This window comes from Marmota monax, unplaced genomic scaffold, assembly GCF_021218885.2.
Source record: "Marmota monax isolate L192 unplaced genomic scaffold, Marmota_monax_Labrador192_F-V1.1 WCK01_AAM20220418_F8-fsc00178, whole genome shotgun sequence".
NCBI classification, from domain to species: Eukaryota; Metazoa; Chordata; class Mammalia; order Rodentia; family Sciuridae; genus Marmota; species Marmota monax.
The window spans coordinates 1,234,333-1,261,895 of record NW_026694501.1 but is presented as its reverse complement, the minus strand read 5'-3'; the positions used below and the strand labels follow the sequence as shown (position 1 = coordinate 1,261,895).

Genomic DNA, 27,563 nt, shown 5'->3' with positions numbered 1-27,563 from the left:
TCTGGACAGTAGCTCCCCTTTCCTTTACTTAAATGTAAACAACTTGCTTCTGCTTTGAGATTAATTGGGGGCAATGCCCGCGAGACAGAGCAAAGTGTAAGATGGTTATTGTCCATAGAAAAAAAATGAGCTTTGGCATTAGGCAGAATCGCTGTCAATCTTTCCCACTGCTTACTCGGCTTTCTTTGTCTAATAAGACGGAGATAAAATTCCTACCTTGGGTTCAGTTAACAAAATACATAGTTGGCTCCGTGTCACACACTGTTCTAAGCCTGTTCAAAATATTAAATAATTTAACCCTCCCATCCATCATGCCTTGGAGATATTGTCTTCATTTTCTAATTAAAGAAATGGTCCACGGAGGAGTTAAGTGACTTGGCAGGATCACACAGCTGTGGAGCAGAGGAGTGTTATCTATCCATCCTGCAGAAGACGTACCCATCCCGGGACCTGGCATGCGATAAAGGCTCTGCACACTGCAGCTGCGGCTGCCGTACACGCAGCATTTGAGTGGAATCTGGTCTTCCAGGAACCTCGGTTTCTCTAAGTGGCGTGGGGCTGTGAGGGCACCCCTGGGGCTAGCCCCGGGACCCCACCCAGGAATCCTGCGGTGGTCAGCAGGGGTTTCAGCTCCTCTTCTCCGCCTCCGGAGGGCGCTGTGGTCCTTGCCGGCCCCGAGCTCGCTGCTAGCGGTCCCCGCGGCAAGGCTCGCTGCCTGCAAGATGTCCGTGCGCCGGGGCGAGCGGTCCGCGCGGCTCGGGACCCGCCTCTCCTGGCTGCTGTGCTGCAGCGCCCTGCTGTCCCCAGCCGCCGGGTACGTGATTGTGAGCTCTGTGTCCTGGGCTGTCACCAACGAGGTGGATGAAGAGCTGGACAGCGCCTCCACCGAGGAAGCGCTGCCCGCGCTGCTGGAGGACTCGAGCAGCATCTGGCAGCAGAGCTTCCCAGCCTCGGCTCACAAGGAGGACGCGCACTTGCGGCCCCGGACAGGTGCTGCCCGCGCCAGGCCACCCCCGGCGCCCCCGGGGATGTTCTCCTACCGGCGGGAAAGCGGCCCGGCGGCCGGTGCGCCCCCCGACCCGAGACTGCGCGCTGGCACCGCCCGCTCCCTGGCCCACGCCAGCGCCTGGGGCTGTCTGGCCACCGTGTCCGCCCACGAGAAGGTAAGCCACCCCGGCTGGGCCCCCTGATGCGGTCGTACGTCGTACGTCTCGCGGTGGCCTGGCGAGTAGGCGGCGCGCCCAGGAGCCAGGGAGATGCCAGAGACCTCTCGCGTACTCAGATCTGGGTTTAACAGACGTGCCCAGTGGGCTGCATTGGACTGTGGACGCCTTGCAAATAACGGAACCAGACTGTGCTTGGGTGGGTTAGACTGGCAAAGTGTGGGAGCGGGTGTGGGGGAGGCACGGAAAACCAGGCTTCGTGCCAGATGGTTGGGGACTAAATCCCTGTCTAGAGGTGGTCAAAGAAAAATAAACGGGCGTCTGACTAGAGAGAGTCGGACAAAAGGAGTCAGAACCTTGGAACAGCGGAGTTGGCAGGAACAGCCCCTGCGGGCTCTTCCCCATCATCTACTGACATGGAATCGAGTGGGGTTGGGGAGAAAAACAATACCGCTGCTTTGATGGAAATTCATATTTACAAAAATGAAACTTGATAATTTTTTTCTGGAAAGAAGGCTTATGCAGATGTGTAAATGCTGGAATGAGCTGTCATAGGCTATATTTTCTATGGTTCAGTCCAAACATGTTTGATTCACCTGTTAGATAAGCTTGCCCCTGGAGTGCCATGGAATAAGAAATAAGAATGTAACTTCCATAAGTATACAGCGTCAGAAAGGCTTTCGAGCCCTTCAGGTGGATGTCACTGTTTTATTGCAGGGCAGTATTTTGAACTCTATTTACTTCATGCAAAAAATAATTAACATCTTTAGGATGCAATGGGCATCGCCTAGGAATCTTGACCCAGCTCTGGGTCTCTATGGCTTCCATCTGGCCAAGTCACTGGCTTCTCCATTTTGCTTTCCTCATCTATAAAATTAAGACGTTGACTAGGCAGTTTTGAAGGTCCTTTTTGCTTAAAAGGAAAATCTAAATGACATCGATACGACAATGATCTGAGCCCCTTTTGTGTCAGATACTGAGCCAGTTGGATATGCCCAGCATACAAATGAGTTTTCATGGTTATAGCTTCACTCTTAAAACACAGCTTAAGAAAATACAAAGTTTAAATATAAAACTAATCTTTGTTTAAAACAAATCTTTTCGAATGAAAATCTAGTGCCAATGTATTAAAGATATTTTGACTTCCAACCAAATATCTATCTTAGCCTTTTCCAATATTGACATTTAACCCAAACTTAATAAATTCAGAAAACATTTGCATGCATGTAAAACATGACGCTGGACAGTTTATGACATGCTGAAGACGCCATCTGTAAATGATGTTATCATACTATTTCGGAGGGGTCCTTAACATTTTATATGTTTAAATGATTAAAATGCTTCCTTCTACAATTTTAAACCCCATTGCAACACTTCAAAGACAAAGACAGTCCTAGAATTCTGAGCCAAGGGACAAAGAGATGTACTTTAGGAATAAAGTAAGATTGGGATGCTACACCAGTAGGGTTTGGGAAAACCTAAGACTTAAATATTTTTGTCTATGTCTGAGTCACAGAAACATGATACACTACCCTTCACCCACCCTATGATCACGAACAAAAACTGGTATATCATATTACTGTGACTTCCTTTATGCTAAAATGGTTGCAGCATTTTCCCCATAACTCGCTGAGTTATATAATGAAATGTTACTGATCACAATAAAAAGGCAATCAGTAAATGAGAAAACTGTATAGCCCCGAAAGAAACAATAATAGAATGTTCCTGGTGTTCAAACAGCAAGCAAGATATTAAAGTGAAGAATTAAATTCTATTCCCAAAGTTGCCAAAAATTGGGGGGAGGCATTGAAGGCAGTTAAGAGGAAGTTTGAGGAAAGGCTCACCACCACTCACACCCCCAGAAATTTCACTGCCCCTCCCCCAAAGAGCATTACATTCAATAAAGTGACTCTGTTTGCTATTCATAGGCAGCTTCAAGAATAATTCTTTAACTTTCAAACAGAATGTCACAGCTAAGCATCACTTACAGAGAAATCCTGAAGCCAGCACAAGGTGATGTGGATAGATTGGTACCACCTTGCCTTAATTTACTCCTTGTCAAACTCGCTGTGACGTCATGGTCCCCCCTACACGCACAGTTCTTGGTGCTGTATTTCCTAGACAGGCTCACACCTCACATCAATCCACAATTCTGCCATTGAAAAAGACTCTTTTGATTTTTTAAATATTTATATTTTAGTTGTAGTTGGACACAATAACTTTATTTTATTTATTTATTTTTATGTGATGTTTGTTAGATCCCAGGACTGCCGTTTGGGAACTGCCTGCCCATCAGTGATGGTCCCTTCAACAACAGTACTGGAATTCCTTTCTTCTATATGACTGCCAAGGACCCTGTGGTGGCAGATCTGATGAAAAATCCCATGGCCTCGCTGATGCTGCCTGAATCGGAAGGAGAGTTTTGCAGGTAGACAAGGGTACAACTTCACTGGCACATTAGGGGACATTTTTGGCAGAGAGTTGGAGGGTGGTCCACACAGCTGTAATAGAACCTTGAAAAGTAGATCCATGTCTTTACCCTTGGAATCAGCTGAATTAGAAGTCCACCCTGACCAAGCAGTGTGATTTAGAGCAAGTTACTTAATATTTGTGAGCTCAGTTTCCTCATCTGTGAAACGGGAACACAGATGAACCTTGTTTTACATTGGGTCTGCATCTCAATAAATCCATCATAAGTTGAAAATATCATAAGCACTGAATACACCTCACCTACCTAACATCATAACAGCCTTGCCTGCCTTCAGCGTTCTTGGAACACTCACATTAGCCTATGGCCAGGCAAAATCATGGAATGCAAAGCTTTTTTTATAATAAAATGTTAATAGCTCATGTAATTTATTGGATACTTGTACTCAAAAGGAAAAAGTGAATGGTTATCCTTTATCAATAGCCCAGGAAAAGGCTAAAATGTAAAATTTAAAGTACAGTTTTTCCTGAATGTGTATCACTTTTAAACCATTATACAGACTTAAAAACAATAAGCTGAACCATCTAACTTGGAGATGTTTGTAATACTTTCTACTCCACAGGGTTGCTGCAAGTGTTGGACACGAGTGCACAGCACCTGGTTCAATGGCAGCTGGATAAATGGCCATTCTTGGTATTAGGGAAAAGGGTGGAGTGAGTTGGGAGTCAGTGAAGGAAGAGTCAGTTGTTTGTCTCCCTGGCACGGGCAGCATAAGCTTATTTATTGCTTTTGCAATTCATTTATATCCCATTACCCCTTGAGAGATGTATGCAATACAGATTCAGCATCCTCTAATCCATTTTCTCAAGAACTCTACAAAATAGAAGTCTTCTAAAGACATTTAAGCAAAAATGGGACATACATCCAGGCACCAACATCTGAACTCAAAATGCAACACTCAAAATCCTATCCTGCTGGGAAGATGTCTGCACCAAGCTCACGTGGGGACTGTATGTGAGAGATCCCTCCCTCCCACTCTAAAGATAGTTTGCACTAAGTGGGGGACACCTTTAACCTCCAGAACTTTAGTTATTTCACCTTAAAAATGTAGTGCTGATTTAGAAAATTAAGAGTCTTCATCCCACGTCTGAAATTTTATTATCCTTTATGCACAGCATGAAAAACACACTAACCAAACAACTTATTGGTTCTTATGGAAGCTAATCAAAGCCACAACAGTATAAAGTGCAGCCTGCGTGAGACCCTGCCCTCCTAACTCCCACCCTAGTTGTTTACCCTTGGCAATGAGAGACTCCAGTGGCAACACTTCAATTGACCCAGATCCCCTCCGGGTGATGGCAAGAAGCTAGGAAAAGAAATGTCTCCTTTTTCATGGAGTGCTCTCCCTGCTCTTGACCAGTCACACTTGCTGTGACCAGAAGTCTATTTCCAGGATTTCTTTCTAAACTTACAGGCTTTCCTAATTCAGGCGTCCCCAAAGCCGTCTTGCCAGGGCGTGTTGATCCCAGAACCCAGAGCAGGTGTGCCACGGACTATAGATCTGTGAACTTAGCTGCAGCAGTCCTCCAGCTAGGGAAAGGATTTGTCTTCTGGCAGGCCTAGGCAAACATCAGCGGGAGCTGAAATCTGGAGAAGTGACAAATTTAGCTGAGGGGGACAGGTCATAGAGTAACTTCCTGCAGCCTCCTGAAATTCCGAGCATGCTTGCCTACACAGTCCAGGATCACGCATGCAGATGCCGTATGTAGAATATGCAAACCTCTGTGCAGCGCACTGGGTAAAAGATGAGGGATCTCATGACCAGACGTGACCACACCATGGCCAAGGGCACACCTGCAACTCTGGTCTAGGAGAAAAAGGATGAAGCACACCAGTGGGTAACTCTGCTTTTAGCAAAACTCTGTTTCTCAGAACTGCTAGCCCCTGGCATTTTTTAAGCTTCTGAAGTATTGAAACATGATGTAAATATTTACAACATTAGTTTTGCCTTAGTAAGCATTATACTTCAAAGCTAATGTTCTCGAGCAATCCCAGGGAAGACAACTTCCCATGAACGGCTTAAGCACAGATGGGAGGTTCACATTCCAAGTTCAACATTGCAGTTTAGGTTTTACCTAAACCCCACAATCTTAGTAATGTTGAACCCAGGGGCGTAAGTCAGAACCAGGCTGCCGGCACTGAAAGACAGACCTAGAAGTCAGTCCCAAATAAATAAGCTAAGCACGGAGCTTCTGGGGCCACCAGAGCATAGTGTGACACCTGGCAGTAGCATCTGTAGCAAAGTGATACCCAGACAAGCTTTTAGGTAGTGTCAAAGGATGCACTAGCAGGAATCCAGCAAGCAGACCCTCCTTCCTGATCTTAAGTTAGTACCAGTAGGACCAGGTTCATGGTCAAGTACTTCACAGCATTTCCTATGTAGTGGGAGAGAATTGAGAAAACATCCATCTTATAATGATGATGTCGAGATAAGGCCACCTGATTCTTTCACCTTTGGAAGGCAGCTGATAGTCAGAAAAATGTAAATTGCCTTTGTTCCATGAAGAGGGATGCTGATGAACTGGAAACTTGGAACATCTCTTTTGTCGTCACAGTTCATGCGTTCTGTGTGCTCGTATTTCTCTGCTGGTTTGTGCACATACTGTGCTGCTCTAGATATCCCCACCCTAAGTGGAAGGCAGTGCTAGAACTAGACCTTTCAGTATGCTTCAGCCCAGGACTCCTGTGGGCCTAGAGGGCCTCGTTGGGGCTGGCTGAGGAACTCTCAGAAGTTGAACCATAAACCAAGTTCGGACAGAGAGGAAGCAGCATGGCCACTGACCTCTGAGGAAGGATAGCAGGACCTTCATAGCCATTTCTTGTGGACCTTGGGCATCTCCAGGAATGAAGTATTTTCAGCTGCAAGCCTGCCTCTCTCTTCATCAGGATTATCTCTGGTTCCTGCAGGGTCTGGTGGCCTCTAATAGGACAAAATCCAGGAGAAGGAGGCTTCCAAAAAATGGGGCTGAGCACAGTTCAGGCCTAAAGATGGGAGGGATGCAGGTTCGCAACTACTGCAAGGGAAGGCTGAACTGGCCCTCTGTACTTTCAGAACTCCATTTGGCAAATAAGACAATTATAGTTGTGATGTGTGTGTTTAATAAGCAGATGGATGGATGGATAGATAGATAGATAGATATACAGATACTTAGTTCATTTTCTGTTGCTATAACAAAACGCCTGAGGCTGGGTGCCTTATAAATAAAAAGGATTTATTTAGATCACAGTTCAGAAGTTCAAGAGCGTAACACTGACATTTACTTGGCTCTGGTGAGGGCCTTCTGGCTACATCAGAACATAGTGGATGATTTCATGGTGGAAGCACATGTGAGAGGGAGAGACCACATGGTGCGTGGTGAGACCAAGGAAGAGGGATTCACAAGCTAGGCTTGCTCTTTTTATAACAACTCATTCCCATGAGAACTAACCCAGTCTGCAAATATGTGGTGCCTCCATGACCTAATTACCTTGCAGTAGGCCCCACCCTTTAAAGGTTCCACCATCTCAACACTGTCACACTGGAAATCAAGCATGGGAACCTTTGCGGGGGAACACACTCAAACCATATGCAAAGTGTGACAGACAGACAGATAGATCCTTTCCCGTATTCAACTATTCTCTCTCCTGAGAACATGTACCACAATTTTCCCCAGTTGGTTTCCCAGTTGACAATTACCTTAAATTAATTCTCAAACCAGCAGCCAGGATAATCATTTAAAACCCAAATAAGATCCTGGCATTCCTCTGCTAAAACCCTTTAGGAGGAAAATGAACAGAATCCTCTGCACGACAGAGCCTCTGCATGACCAGGTATTTGCTGCCTCTCAGAATCTCTATCAGTGTCTGCCCTGTTGCTGATTGACTTAATATTTTATTTATAGCTAGTTTTGCAAATTGGAAGCATAACCTGGAAGCTCGTTGTGGTTAAGACTGACACATGGGCTTTGGCACAGAGCTAAGAAATGTCTTCCACTTGCTGGCCCCTGTATGCCTGTTGACACAGCATGCTGAAACTGGAATTTGACATGAAACTCTATCTCTGCTTCAGCGGCAGCTCTGAGGGTCACAGCCACAAAGCCCAATTCCCCTCCTCTACCACTGAGTGGTGTGTTGCTGCTCTTCATGTGGCCTCTGCCCTCCAGTGCTGCAACAGACCCCAGGGGCTCACCTCCAGCTTCCTTCTGGGCCTCATGAATCCAAAGGATAAAATTCATGGGACAGCAGGAAGGCCAGAGTGAAAAGAGAAGGATTTATTCAAGTGTGAAGAATAATAGAAACAGGACTCTTGCAGGGACAAGAGGGGACTCCATTGGAGTTGCTCCCTGAATGTGCTAGTCTTGGGGTTTATATAGCACTTGGGCCAGTGCTAATCAGGGTTTGGAAAATGTACTAATACTACTGGTCGGCCCCCACTACTGTTTTCTTGCTGCTCGTGGGGAAGTAGGAGGTTGAGGTTTGCAGGTTGAGGGTTCAGGGCTATAGCACTGTGTGGGGCAGGTGGCTGCACTGATTGGGCAGTGCCACCATAGGTGACATATCAGAGTTCCCTGGCTTGCCTCATCCCTACTTGCCCCACCTCAGGCCCAGGCTGGCATGGCAGGCTCTGTGCACTCCAGTCTACCTTGGCCACCGCCCTGTAGCTTTGAGACAAGGGCTTGGCTGCAATTCTACTCAAAAAAAAAAAAAAAAAAAAATTTTTTTTTTCTTTCCGGTCCAGTAACTGGCCTGCCTAGTAAAGATAAAATTATGTCCAAATTGAAATGAGTGAAGGAGACTGAGTTTGCGGTGCTCCATGAATCTCAGGAAATGTATTGAGGCAAAAAATGTACACCACATGGAATTCCCTCTACTGAAGCTAGGAGAAGTTAGCATCTTGAGAATAAGGAGAAGGACGAATGCCTCTTTTCATGTGACAGATTTATAGGGACCTGAAAGTTTTTAAATGAATCTATAAAATGCAACCTGGTACACGCCACCCCGTATAGTTAAGGATTTTTTTTTTTTTGCAAAACTTTTCATCACCCTGATCCAGTGGTCCCTGGACTCTCCCTAAAATGTTCCAGTAAAGTTACTAGATTCAGTTGGGTGACATTATCTTGATTCCAGGGCATAATGAATTGGGAGCTGTTACCCTGCCCTCTACAAGTGACTTTCAGTAATGGAAATGTACTAGCCTGGTGATTTCTATGAAACCAAGTAGCAAAGAAGCGTTGCTGGGGTAGAAGGAAATAGACTACCTACTCAGCACTTCAGTTGGTGTATAGGAAGCGGGGAGAGGAGGAGATCTGAAAGCCCTCTGGCTCCATGGCTGATTGGATCAAGACTGTTAATGACAGATACATGAGAATAACTATGTCGGTGACTATGCACACAGCAAACTCTATCTACCAAGTTCCTCATCTGTAGACTCAATCAGCTAGAGAACAAAAATATTCAGGGAAAACATTGTCTCCAGACTGAACACGTACCAACTTTTCTTGTTGTTATCCCCTAAACAAGATAGTACAACAGTTATTTACACAGCATTTACATTGTATTTGGTATTATAAGTAATCTAAAATGAATTAAAGTATGTGGGGGTGGGCATGTAGGTTATGTGTAATTACTATACCATTTTGTAGAAGAGACTTGAGCATCCGCAGATTTGGGTATCTGAGGGGCATCTTAGAACCACTCCCCCCCCCAATGGATACTGAGGGGCAGCTGTATGTATATTCTACATAGATTGCTTCATAGAATACTATCAAGTACAATCTCCCACAAATTGAGAATAGAAAAGTGACTTTCAATAGCTTAGAGGGCAAGAATGAGAGGGACATGTCTGTGGCCTGCAAAATCTTGTCCCTCCCCAACACAAAGACAAGACCCTCTTACAGGATGAGGGTTTGCAGCCTGAAGGAGCCGCAGGGTGATTATGACGTTGCTTGAGGATTATGAGGCCATTAAGTGGGTCTTATCTGCATTTCCTGTGTTTCCACTAAAGACCTGCTAAGAACTATAATTTAGCCCCCAGGAAGGCTCATGTTCTTTGCAAAATGAAGTCAAAATTAGAGTCTGACAGAAAGATAAGTATTGTATGTTTCACTTATATACAGAAGCTACAGAAGCAGAACTCATTGAAGCAGAGAGTAGTACACTGGTTCCCAGGGACTGGAGGAGAGAGGACAGGACAGGGGAGACGGTGGTCAACGGGTCTAAACTTTCAGTTACAAGATGAACAAGTCTTGGGGATCTAATGTTGCAGCATGGTTCGTAATGAACATTTTCACAGTGTATGCATGCATCAAATCAAACATGGTACACCTTGAATACATTCGCTCTTTATCTGACAATTAAACACTTTAAAATTTAAAAATATGACAAGATGGAAAACATAGTGAGGGAGGTGGCTTTTCCAGTTGGCAGACGTCACACCCCTCCAAACCTCAACCTGCAAATATGTCTTGCCTGATAATTGCTAGTTTATCCAGTCTGTTTTAATCAATTATTCTGTTTACTCCCGGGTGCTACAATTTCTTCATTTAATTAATTAGATGAATTAGGGATGGGAATCTATTTTCCAGCTTAAGTTAAGACGGCAAACTAAGAATGATTTCAATTCAGAGCTGGGGGTGTGGTTCAGTGGTAAAGCATTTGCCGAACACATCTGAGGCCCTGGGTTTGATCTCCAGCACCACAAATAAAAGAGAAAAAAAAAATTTCATCTTAAAAATTTCTAGGTCAGTTAGCAACACACATAAGCATGGCCTCTGCACTAAGTGAATTTACGCTAAGACCAGAGGCATGGTTTTATGAACATATAATAAATATTCATTGACAAAGAAAGGACCCCCCCACCAAATCATTTTTCCATTGTGACATCTTTCTTTATGGAACAGGCAAATTTAAACACTGTAGGTTTTAGGTTGGCACCTAAGGGAGACAAGGAGACAAGTCCTCAGGACTCGGGAGGACACTTTTGTTGAATTATATTCTGCTTGTTGATATTGGGTCAATTTTCATTTTGAAGATCAAGGTATAAATGAAACCCAGAGAGATTGACCAGATGTGTTTCCTGAAATGAAAATATCTCAGTGGCTATTTTGGACAAAGGCTAGGTTCCAAGGTAGACTTGATTTGGTTTTCGAGACAGGTAGGTCCAGAAGCACTTTTCCCCTCTTCCCATGAAGGCTTTTAGTGAAAAATTTCTGTGGATGCTGCCATGGCTCATCACCCCTCTTTACCCCCCAGGTTGAAGACATCTCTGCTGTAACAAGTGAGCAGCATCTTTTCTCAGAGGTCTTTAATTGACCACGCCCAAGTACGGTTTGGCTCCAGAGAAGATGATAAGTTCTGGGTCACAAAGGAATCTAGCTTCTGAGGAGGTGCCAGGCTATGAATGGATTGAAACCAAGGGCGACATAAGACATAGCCTGGACGCTGTTTAGAAATCAGATTCCTTGGAGTGACATACTGGGAGGGGTGCAGATTGCAGAGAGTCGATTCTGCACTAGAGCCACTGGGACAGTTTGCTTGCATGTAGATATAATGCCTGCATTTTCTTATAAGCAGCTCCCGAATATTGGGGGCACATCTGCAGGAAGAGGACTCCTTAGTGGAACAGGATGATTAGGGGGAGGGTGTAGGTAGAAGGGTTGGTTTGCCTTATACAAAAGAGATTCTGGAAATGACAATGACCTGTAGCCACTTCTCTCTGTCCCTCCCCTCCTTGCCTCCATCTTTTAATTTTAAATAACAAATGAATAAAATTTGGAATAAAAATGCAGTACGATAGATGGAAAGCTCAGCCCAACCTAATTCCGAAGGCAGGCTCTGGGATTTGTCCCCTAGGTGGGTGTTTGGAAGGCACTCTGCTCATTCACTCTCTGGATGTGCACCATCAAGTAATGTACAGAGCAGGCACGTATTTGCAGTAGCTTGACTGCTGATAGCCAAGATGAATCTCTGTCTGGAGTCTGGTCCACCTGAGTCATGCTGTGAATCTCAAATCACAGTGCCTGGCCCTAATCCGAAGCTGAATCCAATTTCTCTTCACAGATTCTTGTTCATTCCCCTTGGAGGCAATAGATAAATCTTCTAAATAAATTGCCCTCTGTTCAGATTTGTCTTACCTCTTCTCCTCCTGTGTCCAGACATTCCTGTATTCCTGGAGCTAGCATCAACCTGCAAGTCGAAAGCTAGAGAAGCAGGTATACCAGTATTTTCTCTGCGCTCCTATCTCATAGCCACTTCTCTATCCCAATTTTATTGCAGTCCCATGAAGTTTTGTCCATATGGTTCCAATCTAGTTGATGAGTTTGCTATTAATTCTAATGTCTCCGTCCTGACACTGGCCTTCCCCTCATCTTCTAACCGCCTCTCCCCATCCAGTTCACAAATGATTGACTCACCTGTTAGACATGACTCCATTTTAAGCAGAAATGACATAAATACATGATGAGAATGCAACTTCCATAAATATATGCCCTCCTAAAAGCTTTTTAGTACTGTTAAGAGAGATGCACGTGCCAGACTTATACCTGTGATTACTTGGGAGGCTGAGCTAGAAGGATCACGAGTTCAAAGCCAGCCTCAGCAAAAGCAAGGCACTAAGCCACTCAGTGAGACCCTGTCTCTAAATAAAATACAAAATAGTGTTGGGGATGTGACTCAGTGGCTGAGTGCTCCTGAGTTCAATCTCTGGGATGCCTCTGCCACCAAAAAAAGATTGTTCCTGGCAATCATTAATTTACTTTCTGTCTCTATGGATTTGACTCTCCTGGATATTTCAAATAAATGGAATTATACAATATGTAGCATTTTCTGACTGCCTTGTTCATTCACATTATGTTTGCAAGTTTCACCATGTTGTAGTATTATCATTCCTTTTGATAGACAAATAATATTCCATTGTATGCATATATCTCGTTTTATTTATCTATTTATATTAATATGTTGATCAGTGGATGAGCACTTGTTCCATGGTTGACTATCATGAATAGTGTTTCTATGAGTATTCGTGTACCGGCTTTTGTTCAGACCTGTTTCACTTCCCATTGGTATATCCCTAGAAATGGCATTGCTGGGTCATATGGTGTTATGGTTTGGATCTTGGGATGTCCCCAGAGAGTTCATGTGTTAGGAAATGCAGCAATATTCAGAGGTGAAAAGACTGGATTATGAGAGCTGTAACGTCATCAGTGGATTAATCCATTTTCTGGATTAATAATTTGAACGGATTACTGGGTAGTAACTGTAGGCAGGAAGGGCATGGATGGAGGAATTAGGTCCGTGGGGGCATGGCCTGGACTTCAGTGTGTTTAGAAGTCTCTATGCTGGAAGGGTCCTGACCATCCACTCCTGCCTTTCATTTTACAGAACAGGAGATTGAGGGGTTGGGAAATGCAAGACAGAAAAATGGATAGTACAGTATTGCTTCCCATAACAGCCCTGCTCTCAGCTGCAGGGTCTCTACAAACAGCTCTAACCAGCACCCAACCTTCCATTCCCTTGGGCTTCGGCTGTCCCTGTAGCTACCTCCTTTCCTTTCAAATGAATCAGATATTTGAATGGCAGGCAGTTTCTCTTTTATAGTTCATCATTTGCTGAGCATCTCCAAACAAGATGAATAGTGTGATTTTGCAAAGGACAAGTGAAGGTGCAATGCAGGGATGATGTCATTAGATAATGCATATATAGGGACCACTCCTGGATCCATTATAATGTGAAATGAGGAAATAAGTGAAGCATACCCTGATGGTTTCTTGGGTCTAAGTGAGCCCCTCTATGGGGTGGTGATGAGAAGGGTTTGCTACTGTTTGGACTCTGACAGCTGAAGCAGGGGAGCCAGGAGTGATCTGAGGAGCACAGCTAGCCAGGGCTCAGCATGTCAACTACCTGCCTGGGACAGGTGCTGGCAGTGGTGGCAGAATGCAAGTGGGAGCTAGATGCTTGCTGGGGAATGGTCTCAGGGAGGTACCCAACTGGAGGTCAGAACTGCAGTGAGACCCTCGGGCAGCAGGGGAACTGGCAGGGCATCATGGGTCAGCTGATCCTGGGAATGTGGAGCCAGCATGGCCCCTGAAGAGATGCTGAAGCCCTGTAGCTGCAACCTGATTCCTCTCCCTGGGCCTGGGAACAGGATTGAGGCCAGCCTGACCCCACTAGACTTGATTCTGGAGTCATCTGTTGGACTGCAGTGTAAACTGAGCTTGGGGGCAACCCGAGACCAGAAGAGCTGTCTGATCTGCTCGTAAATGCCTGTTTCTGGGTACCAGCAGTTTCTGAAGCTAGGAGGCTTGGCATCTATGTGTTTTCGGGAATGGTCAGGAAGCCTTTGATGCACATTTAAATTTAAGAATGACTGCAGTAGATGAAAGAGCTTCTGATTTGCGTTTGATTGGAATCCTAAATTCTCCAATTAATATCTGCCTTGCTTTGAACAATTCACATAAATTGTCTGATTCTTTATTTTCTAAACCCCAAAATGGGAATAATACTACCTGTAAGTTTGCTGTGGGAATGAAATGTTTCAATGTGACAACTTTCTAGCACAAGTTCAGTATACTGTTAAATGGTAGCTATTATCCTTAATAGCTGTTTTCTCTATGCAGAATTGGGGATGGTAGGAAAAAAAGGGGAATGAACATTGATAGTGCCCATTACTCCACGTCTTGTAAGCATAATATGAAGTATATTATGTGATATTCATTATACTTCCATGCCAAACAGTGTTCCAAGCAACTAACAAATAACTCATGTGATATAAAATCTTGTGGGAGACGTTCTGTTGTTGGTCCTATTTCAACAATGAGGAAACTGAGGCAGAGCAGATCTAAGGAACTTGCACAGGAACCCACAGGCCGGATTCTAATGGGGCTTGAACTCAATCCCAGAAAACGCAGCTCCTCGGCCCATCTGTTCCCCCCGGGACACCTGCCTCTCTATATAGCCACATACTGGAAGCACTTAGAATCCCCAACCACATTTCAGAAAGAACTGACTCAGAAACTGCAGAACCTACCCAAACTGAGAAGTATATTTTAAGTTGGTTTAAGTTGTTGGAATACAATTTCTATCCTATGACTCGCACTGCAATTTAAGGCAAGACACGATTTTCTTTAAATATGTGCATACAGATGCATACAGGCGGCATATTCCAATAAATTTGTCACTTCAACAGATATCCACCGAGCATCTACTGGGCTATGTACTAAGCACTGTCACAATAAAGATGAAAGCAGACAGTATTCACCTTTGGGGGAAGGGTTAAGATTAAGACACACGTGGAAACACTTGTTCAATCTGGATGTGTTCAATTCTTTATGGGACATTGATCTGGAGATGGTGGAGACAGAGAAGCTCTCATGAACCCATCTGGAGTCTTCTCACTCTCCTCTTCTCCCTGTCCTATCCTGTCCATCCCTAAACATCACCCCTGTGTGCCAGTGACACCCAAACTTATATTCCCAGCCAAAACCTCTCATCTGAACTCCGGACACCAAGTCTGCTTCCTGGACATCTCGAGGACACCTCAAACAGCCTCCTCAAACTCAGCCTCCTCTTCATCCCCCAGAAGGCTCCTCTGTCTAGGGCTCCTCACCCATGTGGTCATTCCTCCCTCTTCCTGGCCCACAACAGCCACAAGGTCACCTGGTCTTCTGGTCTCACCTCTCCTTGACCCCTGCTTATCTCCAGCCCTTGGCTCAAGCCACCACTGTTGCTCACTGTCTTCTTTAAATCCTCCCAGATGATCTACCTGGATCTCCACTGACCCCATTACCCAACCCGTTCTTCACCCTAAACCAGAGGGATAGTTTCAGAATGCTCATCTCATTATTCTACTGTCCTGCCCAAAATTCTCCAGTGCTTTCCTATTTAGGATGCACCTGGCACATGCTAGGAAAGTGCTGTATTACTGAGCTGTAAACCCCAACCCTGCCTTTTTAAAAATTTTTAAATTTTGATACAGGGTCTTACTAAGTTGGCCAGGCTGGCCTCCAACTTTGGATTCTCCTGCCTCAGCCTCCTGAGTAGCTGGGATGGCAGGGGTGTGCCACCATGCCAGCCTGGGATGCCCTTTGGATATGACATCCTTCCCAACCAGAATCACCTGTACGTGGTCACTTCTTCCTCTTTAGGCCCACAAACGGTCTTTTCAACAGTCTGTTTCAGTGTAATTTATTTGTGAAAGCCTCTGAATTTTGCATCCCATTTAGGATGCCTTTTCTATGCCTGAAAAGTTTTCAGATCAGTGTTTTTACCCATGAATTCTTGGGATGACTCGATGTATTGTTCACCAGCCTTGGACATACGTATCTAAAGGAAGTTCTCTTACTCATCTCACTCTTGGGTCAAATCTTAAGATTCAACAGACACTGACTGGCCAGCCACACACAGTAGGACAGGACGGGGGACTAGAGTCCCTTCCTGGGCTAACTCCACTCTGAGGGGCAAGTCTTACAAGATGCTTCCATTTATAACCCCTTCCTCTTGAGTTTTCATATTTCTTTCACTTTGATATGCTTAAAATATATTAAAGTTTACCTTCATCCATTGAACAGCACATGCATTTTAGCCAGTATTTCACTTCTATATTTTGAAATATTTATATTATAAATAAGTGCAATCAGGACATACCAAAAATACCAAAGAGAGCCATGGCATACATTTAAATAAATTATCATGTTTTTAATCTCCATCTGCAAGTACATTGAAACTCTCACACCCATCTGTGGTAGGCTGATTTAACAGCTCCCCCAAAGATGTTCATGTCCTGGTCCCCAGAATGCTTGACTATGATGCTTTCTAAGGCAGGTGTGATTAGAGATTGTGAAGGGAAAGGTTATTCTGGCTAATCCAGTAGGCCAAAAATAATCAGAAGGATTTGCACAGAAAGAGAAAGAGAGAAAATTAAAGTGAGGAGTAGGATTTGGAAGGATAGAAACAAGAGGGTGGTGTGATAACAGAGAGGGGCCCTGAGCCTAGGAATGCAGCTGAAAAAGCAAGAAATGTATTTTCCTCTGGAACTTCCAGAAGGAAGCAGCCCAGGATAAAGATGAACAGACAATATCCGCCTGCGAGAGAAGGGAAAAGATTGAGACATCCATATCAATATTTTTAATCAATCTGGACGTGGGTATACTTAAAGGAACTTTAAATAGGGTGTTTCTGTTTCCTTGACTATTTATAATCCCTTTATAATTTTAGTTTTGTGAGGCTCACTTTGGACTTCTGACCTCTACACCTATAAAAGAATAAATTTGTGCTGTTCTAAGCCACAATGTTTGTGGTAATTTGTTACAGCAGCAACCGAAAAATAAATGCACCAGCCCTCAAGGTCCGCTTCAAATAGTCCATCCAACAAATATGCGTGCCCCACTCCATGTTCAAGGCTCTGTGTTAGCTGCTAGGGTTGTGGAGAGTCAGGAGAGTCCGGCCCCTCATAGGGCTTGAACTCTAGCAGGAGAGGCAGACCCCAGAAGGCTTACTACATAATTAAGGACTTATTCACTAGCTGCTATGACATGGATCCTGCTTGTTTTATAAGGACATCACAGTGTATTAGTATCCTTATAAAAGAAGCCAGAAAGAGACCCTTGCCTCTTCCACCATTGGAGGACACAGCCAGAAGGTGCCATCTATGAAGCAGGAGGCAGCCCCCTTGAGACTCTGCTGATGCCTTGATAGTGAACTTCCCAGCCTCCAGATCTGTGAAAAGTAGGTATCCATGGTTTATAAGCCACTCAACTTTTTTGTAGCTAAAACAAACTACTTGAGATAGTTAGTTTTTTTTAGTTGTAGTTGGACACAATATCTTTTATTTATTTTTATATGGTGCTGAGGAATCGAACCAGGGCCTCACACTTGCTAGTCAAGCGCTCCACCGCTGAGCCATCACCCCCAGCCCGAGATAGTTAATTTTTAAAGAGAAAAAAATTTATTTTGGCTCATAGTTTTGTAGACTCTAGTCCATGGGCCTATTACTTGGGGCCTATGGCAAGGCAGCAGGGCAGGAGTGGAAGAGGAAGGAAAACCATTCACTTCATTACCTGGAAGTGAAAGAGAGAATGAGGGAGGGGCATGGATCACATAATCCCTCCAAAGACACGCCCCCATGCCCTAAGGACCTCCTACTAGGTCCACCCCTCAAAGATTTCACCACCCTCCCAAGAGTGTCACCCTAGACCAAGCCTTGAACACAAGGGCCTTTAAGGGACCTTCAAGATCAAAACCATAGCAAGGTCCCTGAGTCATTTGACAGGAACCTGCATAGTCACATTCTTACGGACAAGACGAGCTAATATGAACTGGGGGATAATATTGGGGGTAGATTTATATTTGTGTATTTCTCTTACACCTAATTTCACAAAGAATCTGAAACTGGGTGGACGAACAGTGGTTGAATGTCCAAAAGGGGTTTACTTAAAGGGTAGAGTTTATTCTGAACTTTAAATAGAGTGTTTCTGTTTCCTTGACTATTTAGAATTCCCTGAAAACTTCTAGGTACCAGGGATATGGGAGAAGAGTTTTGGGTTGAGCTGATTTGGAGTCTGATATAGTGGATTCTGTTTGGGAGAGAGAAACATTGTCAAGAGAAGCTGCCATAGCTTGAATAGCATTTGTCCCCTCTGAAACTCATGATGAAATTTAATCCCCATTGTAAGATATTAAGAGGTGGGACCTTGAAGAGGTAGTTAGGGCACTGTCCTTGAAAATGGATTAATTCATTCATGTGATAAATGGATTAACTAATTGATGGGTTTTTATCTCAAGAATGGGTCTGCTATAAAAACCAGGTTGACTAGGTCTCTCTTACACTCCCTCTTATGTGGTACTCAGGGACCGCCAGCAAGCTTCTCATCATCAGATGTAGCCCTTCAACCTGGAACCATAGCCATAAGCCAAAATAACCTCTTTTCTTTATAAGTTATGCAGTCTGTGGCGTCGTGTTATTAGTTAGCAACAATCCACAGATTAAGACAAAAGCCAAAGTCATAACCAGGAAAATGGTGCCAAGAAGGGAGGACAAAATTAGGGAAAAATTAACAAGACAGGATGTGGCATTATATGGGTATGTCAAGCAATAAAATTATAATTGCATTAAAAATTAACTGAAATAATAATGGACTTGCTCTTTAACTGCTTCCCTAGAAGGATGGAACAGAGGGTGTGGACTCGATATGCTGCCTCCACTTTGAACACGTGCTAGAGTGTTGAGGTCCACGGTTCTGGATATCACGGTTTAATAGAAATAGCTCAAACTAGCCTGGGTAAGAACAGTCTCAGGAACAGCATATATGCTTTCTGCAGATGTCTGAAAGACTAGCACAGCCGAGGGGAATAATATTTATTCTGGGGTTACCTTGGAGGACACCAGCAAAATTGGAAGCAGAAGCTACAGAGATCTCACCATTTTCTTCTCTGCTGCCACTCCGACTCAGCATTGTGTAGATGGCCCATCCTATACACCAACTTCCCCAGCCAAGCTCTCACCACCTACTCCCAGGGTGACACCCCAGATTTGCTAGCAAATGCACCAAATCCAGAATCTGCATTCTGAGAATTTTACCCTGAATCCTTCCTGTTTAACCCTTTCGCAACCTGCTAGGACCAAATGCCATTCCTTTGCATCCATCACAAGCTCACTGCCGTTAGCACCTCTTGACTCCCCTTTCCCAGGTTAGATGCCACCCCCCCTATACTCCCACCCCCCCCCATACTCCCTCCGCCTCTCTCACCTTTGAAGTTCCTCTCTGGCCTCATCCAACTGCATTAAATCAAGTTTCCTCACCCTCTGTTCCTGCACCCAGACAGCTCACCATTTGCCAGGGCAAACCACACAGATGATACTTCCCCTTCAATTCATAAACAGAATCTTCCCATGCGTTTCCTACACTGCTAGAAAACCTCACTTCATTTCTGAATGAAGTTCCTTCCCTCCCTGTTAAATATAATAAAAAACATTTTTCTATACTTTAAAGAATCTTAAGTCAAGTTGAGCAAATATTTTAATACCATTTTCTCAGTATGCTTATGCACATTGGTATAGCTTCCTAAATTCTCCAAGAACATAATATTCTTTCCTCTAACATTTTTATTAAAATTTTCCAACATTTCTCTAAACAAACACATAAAGATAAAACAGATCTTTAAATATACTAACCATTAACATATACAGTGCTTGGGAAGGTTGCATGTATATTTATTAGAACAATGTATCCCTTCTGAAGCTCTTACAAAATAGTAGATCATAAAAATGTATTAAAGAAATTATTATAGAAAGAGGAGGATTACTTCTCTCCAAGGAGGTTACATATTTGGAAGGCAATCTTCTCTTTTAATTGGAAACCATTTGCATACAAACTCACTGTCTCAATGTGTCTTTTTGAATTTCTCAGGTCATTGATCCCCTGTTTTGCACATAAGCAGGGCATGGCTGATCATTCTCCCTGTTTAACAGCATTCTGGAACCCCAATCTAATGAGGCTCACATCTGGGGCATGAAACCTACCTGGCACCCAGAACAGAACCTTTTACTATTTTGGTCCCCTGACTCCCCTAGACTAAATTATCACATATCGTATTACAGTCTTTTATAGGTAAAATTTAAAAGGTCAAAAGAAGTTCCTGGCTGTGTTTAAGCATGCTGCCCAGCAGAGGCGACTTGCAGAGCTCGGGGTGAGCATCAGAGCTGCTCAAAGTAGCAAACACAGGCAGGAATCACATTCCAGGACAGCTTCTGCCACTCTTGACCAGGGGTCTTTGAGCAGGTCAGACTCCCTCTGGCCTCTCTAGATGGCCACCTATGAAGGAGCAGATGGGACTTTTCCGGTCCTATACTTGAGACCTAAATGCCCTTGGGTCACAAACTGTTCATCCAAGAAGAGCCTGGGTGGGGTGACCTCAAGTTCAGGTGAAAAGAGAGACATGCCCCTGAAGAATGTCCGCTGACCTCAAGGAGAGACAGAATCCACACAGCTCAAGTTCTCTAGTTCTCCAGCCCCACAAATCACCCGTGCCAGCAATACAAACTTGAAATCACCAACTGTGGGAGGCAGGGAGCCGCCAGACATCCCCAGGATTCCCACTGGTGCCAAGGGTACAGGCAGTGATAGACCCTCCTGCTCCTTTGTCCTCCCTTTCCAGTCACCACCAGAGGTCTTATCAGTACCTCTGGAGGCTGCTGTCTCCCACCACACAGGGATATTAGATGCAGCAGCTGGCTTTTACTGGAGAATAGTGGAGAGGAGGGCACAGCTAGGGGTTGTGTGGAGAACACAAGGTGCCCATTAAATGTGTATGAGTATGTCCCATCCACTGTGTTAAAAAAAAAAAAAAGTTGCTTATCTGAAATTCAGATTCAACTGTCAACTGAGTAACCTGTGTTTTTAATTTACTAAATCTGGCAACCCCAGTTTGGGGTTGCAAAGGACAGAAACCATGTCACAGGCCATCCATGCTCCGCTCGCTGGCCAGACCCTTACCTCCTGACTTCTGCCGTGTGGAGGGTCCATCCCTGCCAGACTCAGGTCTCCTCTATGGGTCTGCCTTTTCTTCTCTGAGTCTCAGGCAACTCCTTCTGTATCTCCTACCAGTTAAGAATCTGAAAATTCACTACCACTGGGGAATGTGCCTCCCATTTACAGTATTGTACACACTCGATTCCTTTTCTCTCTCTCTCTCTCTCTCTCTCTGACTTAGTTGATTGGGGCTGCTGTAACAAATTGCCAAGCTGAAGGGCTTAAACAAGGAATATTTCCTTCTCATAGTCTTGTGGCTGCTTCTCATTGTGTCCTCATGTGGTGGGAAGAGGCTGAGAGAGCTCTCTGAAAGCCTTATCTCTGTGACCAATCCCTATCCATTTCTTGATACCATCAGTTTGGATGTAAAGGATTTTAACATAGGGAGTTTGGGTTGGGGAGACACAAACATTCAGTTCATAGTGGTTTCCAAACACTGGCCAGTTGTGCGCTGTGAAGAGGGTCTCACCTAGATAATCAGACTCATCCAGGTGCCTTCCTAAACAAAAAGCACTCTTTCCAGACAGTTACTACTTTCTGCTACCAACACTACTATCTCTCTCCTAAAAATATGCAGATGCACAGATGCAAAAATAAGTTATTGTTTCTTTAATAGTGATTTTTTTTTTTACTCTGTCAGGCACCTAGGAATGGAGTTTGAGTTGGAGGTCAGGAAATAGCAGATGGTGTATAAGACCAGGGGGCTTAAGCAGAATGCTAGACAGGGGACAAAAAAATATGAAGAGACTTGCGAGAAGTTCATGCAGACATTTTGTGCCAATGCTACTTACATCTGCTGACTGAGGATGTACTCTTAAAGGCCCTGAGCTAAGCCAGCAAGGACAAGGACAGCAGTAGTTTCCAAACTTCATGCCAGCAAGCGTTCTTTCATCACCCTACCACATAAACCCAATAATAGGAAACATCTCTGTTTAAAAACAGCATTTCTAGGGGCTGGAGGTGTGGTTCAGAGGTGGAGCATATGCTCAGCATGTGTAAGGGCCTGGGTTCATACATAACAGGAAGGGAAGAAAGGAAGAAAGGGACAAAGGAGGGAGAGGAAGAAGAGGGAGGAAAAAAGGAAGGACAGCATTGAACAGGCTAGGCACGTGTCTACCACGGAGCTACATTCCTCAGTCCTAAATAATTGATCTTTGTTAGTCAAAGATTGACAGATTCAGTCAACTCCCCACATTCGTAGCAGTGGATTTAGCCAATGGGGTGGAATATATTTGAAAAATATTGCATTTGTATTGAATATGTACAGGGTTTTTTCTTTTCCTTATTCCTCAGACAATACAGTATATAACAACTATTTACATAGCATTTACATTTTATTGTGTATTACAAATAATCTAGAGATGATTTAAGGTACGTGGAAGGATATACATTGGTTATACACAAATACTATATTTTATTTTATTTATTTATTTTTTTTAAAGAGAGAGAGAGAGGAGAGAGAAATTTTTTAATATTTATCTTTTAGTTTTCAGCAGACACAACATCTTTATTTGTATGTGGTGCTGAGAATCGAACCCGGGCCGCACGCATGCCAGGCAAGCGTGCTACCGATTGAGCCACATCCCCAGCCCAATACTATATTTTATATAAGGGACTTGGGTGTCCTTAGATTTGGTATCCAGAGAGGTTGTGGTTCATGAAACCAATTCTATGTAGATTCTGAGGGGCATCTGTATTTGCAAATCTGGGCTTCTGATAAGCTAAAAATATTAAGGATTTTATCTTATTGGTTCTAAAGTGATTCAATTCCAACCCAAACCAAAGAATGTGATATTTTTACCTGGTATCAAGAACTGTTTACCCTATTTACAAACACGATAGCCTGCCCCGGTTTACGGATTCCAGCAGGAGACAAAAGACTTCTGGGTTGGAGACAAAGAACTTGATTACTCAAAGCAATCACAGTAGCCAGAGTATCTCTCTTTTATGGTACCGCATCTCTGAGTCCCAATTTCAACAAGGTGACATGAAAAGAGTGAGGTATATACATGAGTGTGCTTGACATAGTTCTATAATAACTTCACTGCCTTTATTAAATAAATATCATGGATCACTAGGAATACCACTCTACGTTAGGTGGACATGTCTTGATCATACCATCCATTCTAAGAACAGACACAAACATATTCCAGAAACTTGAACCTCTTCAGTTAGTGAGAAACTTTTCAGTGGAAAGAATCAGCAATAAACTCAAGTGGGCTTAAAGAATTAAGAAATGTATTAGTTCACATGACTGAAAGGTCCAGAGGGAGCCTTTTCTTAGGGACTCTTCAATTTCAACCCAAGAGATTTTTTTCCCCCTCCTCTCTCTGCCTTCTGCAGTGTCTGCTTCATCTTAAGGGTGGCCCCACTTGTTAATCCAATATGGCAGCCAGCAACTCCCGGGTACCCATGCTGCCCTGTTTATATCCAACAAAAGTGAGGAGCTCACCAGAAAGAGTCCAAAGAAGAGTAAGAGAGTTTTTATCCCAGAAGTCCTCAGTAGTAGCAGCTGAGCTTTAACTAGCAAATGTACTCTTGTGCAAATCCATGAATCCATCACTATGGCTGGGGATAACATAGTCTAGTTGACTTAGACAATTCAGGTGCTCAGGACCTGGGTATGGAATAGAATTTCCAAAGCTGTGTGAGACAGTGAAGTGGACGACTAAACAATATTTGAGATGCTTTACCAAGAGGAGGAGCTTCCCATAGTTTATGTTTATAAAAATGGCCCATAAACTGACAGCCATCCATCAGGGTCCTAGGGTACACAGTGTCCTCTTTCCTGGTTGGCCTTGCATTTGCTGGCCATTTCAGGAGCAACAGCTGTCAGTAACCTCAGGTGTGTTGAACACATGTGCCTGAGAGCAGGTCGCCATCTAGTTTCCTTAAGATTAGTTTCCTGATGCTGCTATAACAAATTACCCCAGGTTAGTGGTTTAAAACAATATAAATGTATCACATTATAGTTGAGAAGGTTAGAAGCCAAGGACTAAATCCTACATGTGGCAATCTGTCTTCCTTTCTGAAGGCCATGAGTAGAGTCCATTCCCTTGACTTTTCCAGCTCATAGAGGCTGCCTGCGTCTCATGCTCTTGTGCCCTTTCATATTCAAAGCTAGGTGAATATGGATCCTGTTGGATCTTTCTCACATCACATCACTTCCATGTTCTTATTTACCTCTCTCTTCTACCTGGTGATTACATTGGTCCAGCCAGTGAATCTGGAAAAATCTTCCTAACGAAATCAACTGATCACCAATGTTAATTCCCTTTCATCATATAAGGTACCCTATTCACATGTTCCAGAGATAGGAATGTGGACATCTTTGAGGAGCCATTAGCTTGCTTACCACCAGTGAGAAGAAAGCGATACAAAGCTTAGCTGGGTTCCTTACTGTGTAAATGGAAAGTACTCTATTTACATATATATATATATATATATATATATATATATATATAAAATTCCCTTTTTATTCCATGTAACCACTGGCAGTAGAGAAGCAAAAAATACTCCCCATTTAAATGTAATGTATTATTATTCCATAATGACTTACTTAAGGGTGTTAATTCCATTGCTTTCACGGCTGAGCAATTTTGTTGAAGAAATTAGCTTTAATAGTGAACAAATAAATTGGGTAAAACTGAGGACACTCTTGTCTGGACGGATTCTAATAGTTCCATTACATGTATTATTTAGTTCCTGCTTACTATTTTTCCTTCTTCTATGCATCTCAGTTTTATTTTACAAAGCCCAATGTAGATTCTCTTTTTACAGTTATTTTTGTAATTACATTCTGTCATTCTTAACCAACAAGAAAATTCCCAACTCGGCAATTACACTTTTGCAATGTCAAAAACACGGCAGATTATGACACTTCCAAATGGAACACAGTGTTCCCGCATGAAGCAATTTACCTGCATATGTGGGCATGTCCACTATTTCCCTTTCTCCAGATGACTCAATGGCATGTATAATAAAGGAGAAACGTCAGGCAGGCAAAGACATGTTTCCTAAGTATAAGCAAAACATATGCTTTGTTTGACAGAGGCAGCTTTCTCAAGATTTTAAGGTAATGTCCTGGATGAGAGTGAGTTTTAGTGATTCACGCCTCAGGACAGAGGCGTGAAAAGAGGAGCTGTCAGAGTCTGCTTGGTCAGGTGTGTTGGGGTCCCCAACACCACCCTCAGGCTCAGGGATTTGCTAGGAAGGCTCACAAGACTCAGAAGCTCACAGGGCATAGGGCAGGGTCCCAGAAAATCCAGACATATGCCTCCAGGTGTCTCCTCCCTGTGGAACTGGGTGGGGACATACTTCATTCTCCCAGACACGATGCATGGCAATATGTGCAAAGTAGTACCAACCATGGAAGTTCACATGGGCTTACTGTAATTCAGTCCTGTGTACACGACAGCACCTGCATGACTGATCGCGGTACTTAGTCTTCCAACTCCCAAAGGTCAAACTGATACAGTGGAGCCCAGGACTTCAGGTATATATATATATATATATATATATATATATATATATATATATATATAAATGCTCATATCAGAAAGGATATTTCAAAGGAGCAAAGGTTATTTCTCAGGAACTGGTCAAGGGCCAGTCCTCCTGAAGACGGGCCTTTCTTTGACATGTGCAGTGTTTGAACAACCCAGGCCTACTGAATTAAGTCTTTATTTCTAGTATTGATGTATTGCTACATCCATGCATACTGTATCAAAAGAAGATACAGAAGATAAGCACATGCTAAATAATTGTACTTGGCTTAAAAATGGCAAAATCTGGCATTTGTATCATTTGATCAACCAGTGATCACATTGTGAGATGAGACAGATGAATAGTGAGTTAGTATGGAGATTGGAACTGATGGGCACATCCTGCCAAGAACCTGTCATGGTCTACTTTAAAGGGGGCCTGGCCTTTACCATGATGCTGCTAGGTATCATCATATCATCAGGATGGTAAAAATACATTTCTAGAAGCCATATAAAATCTATACTTTCAAATTTTGTAGATCGACCTCTACCCACATTATACATCATCCACAATCCCCTTCATTTAATCCTTTCTACCACCATATCAACCTACTTCTACAACACTCTTAGCAAGAGAGGCAGAGTGGGAAGCCTTTATTTTTTTTATTTTTTTTTTTAATTTTTTATTGTGGGTTGTTCAAAACATTACAAATTTCTTGACATATCATATTCCACACTTTGATTCAAGTGGGTTATGAACTCCCACCTTCACCCCATACACAGATTGCAGAATCACATCAGTTACACATCCATTGATTTACAAATTGCCATACTAGTGTCTGTTGTGCTCCGCTGCCTTTCCCATCCTCCACCCTCCCCCCTCCCCACCTCTCCCCTCCCCTCCCCTCCTCTCTCTCTACCCCCTCCACTGTATAACCCTGAGGGTCTCCTTCCATTACCGTGCAATTTCCCTTCTCTCTCCCTTTCCCTCCCACCTCTCATCCCTGTTAAATGTTAATCTTCTTCTCCTGCTCTTCGTCCCTACTCTGTTCTTAGTTACTTTCCTTATATCAAAGAAGACATTTGGCATTTGTTTTTTAGGGATTGGCTAGCTTCACTTAGCATAATCTGCTCTAATGCCATCCATTTCCCTGTAAATTCTATGATTTTGTCATTTTCTAATGCAGAGTAATACTCCATTGTGTATAAATGCCACATTTTTTTATCCATTCATCTATTGAAGGGCATCTAGGTTGGTTCCACAGTCTTGCTATTGTGAACTGTGCTGCTATGAACATCGATGTAGCAGTGTCCCTGTAGCATGCTCTTTTTAGGTCTTTAGGGAATAGACCAAGAAGGGGAATAGCTGGGTCAAATGGTGGTTCCATTCCCAGCTTTCCAAGAAATCTCCATACTGCTTTCCAAATTGGCTGCACCAATCTGCAGTCCCACCAGCAATGTACAAGTGTACCCTTTTCCCCACATCCTCGCCAGCACTTATTGTTGTTTGACTTCCTAATGGCTGCCAATCTTACTGGAGTGAGATGGTATCTTAGGGTGGTTTTGATTTGCATTTCTCTGACAGCTAGAGATGTTGAGCATTTTTTCATGTACTTGTTGATTGACTGTATGTCCTCCTCTGAGAAGTGTCTGTTCAGGTCCTTGGCCCATTTGTTGATTGGGTTGTTTGTTCTCTTATTGTCTAATTTTTTGAGTTCTTTGTATACTCTGGATATTAGGGCTCTATCTGAAGTGTGAGGAGTAAAGATTTGTTCCCAGGGTGTAGGCTCCCTATTTACCTCTCTTATTGTTTCTTTTGCTGAGAAAAAACTTTTTAGTTTGAGTAAGTCCCATTTGTTGATTCTAGTTATTAACTTTTGTGCTATGGGTGTCCTATTGAGGAATTTGGAGCCCAACCCCACCGACT

At 43.5% G+C, this 27,563-nt stretch overlaps 1 protein-coding gene across 2 annotated transcripts in view; it reads left to right on the top strand.

The window, feature by feature from the left end:
* The first annotated feature begins 452 nt into the window (after positions 1-452).
* Positions 453-27,563, top strand: part of Creg2 (cellular repressor of E1A stimulated genes 2) — a 45,810-nt gene continuing 18,699 nt past the window's right edge. The window contains exons 1-2 of one of the 2 annotated variants that reach the window (XM_058571409.1): positions 453-1,163; positions 3,422-3,591. In XM_058571409.1, coding sequence (XP_058427392.1) covers positions 723-1,163; positions 3,422-3,591 — 611 coding nt within the window. In that variant the 5' untranslated portion in view covers positions 453-722. The remainder of the gene's footprint in view (positions 1,164-3,421; positions 3,592-27,563) is intronic. The other variant, XM_046419966.2, reaches the window with a different exon arrangement.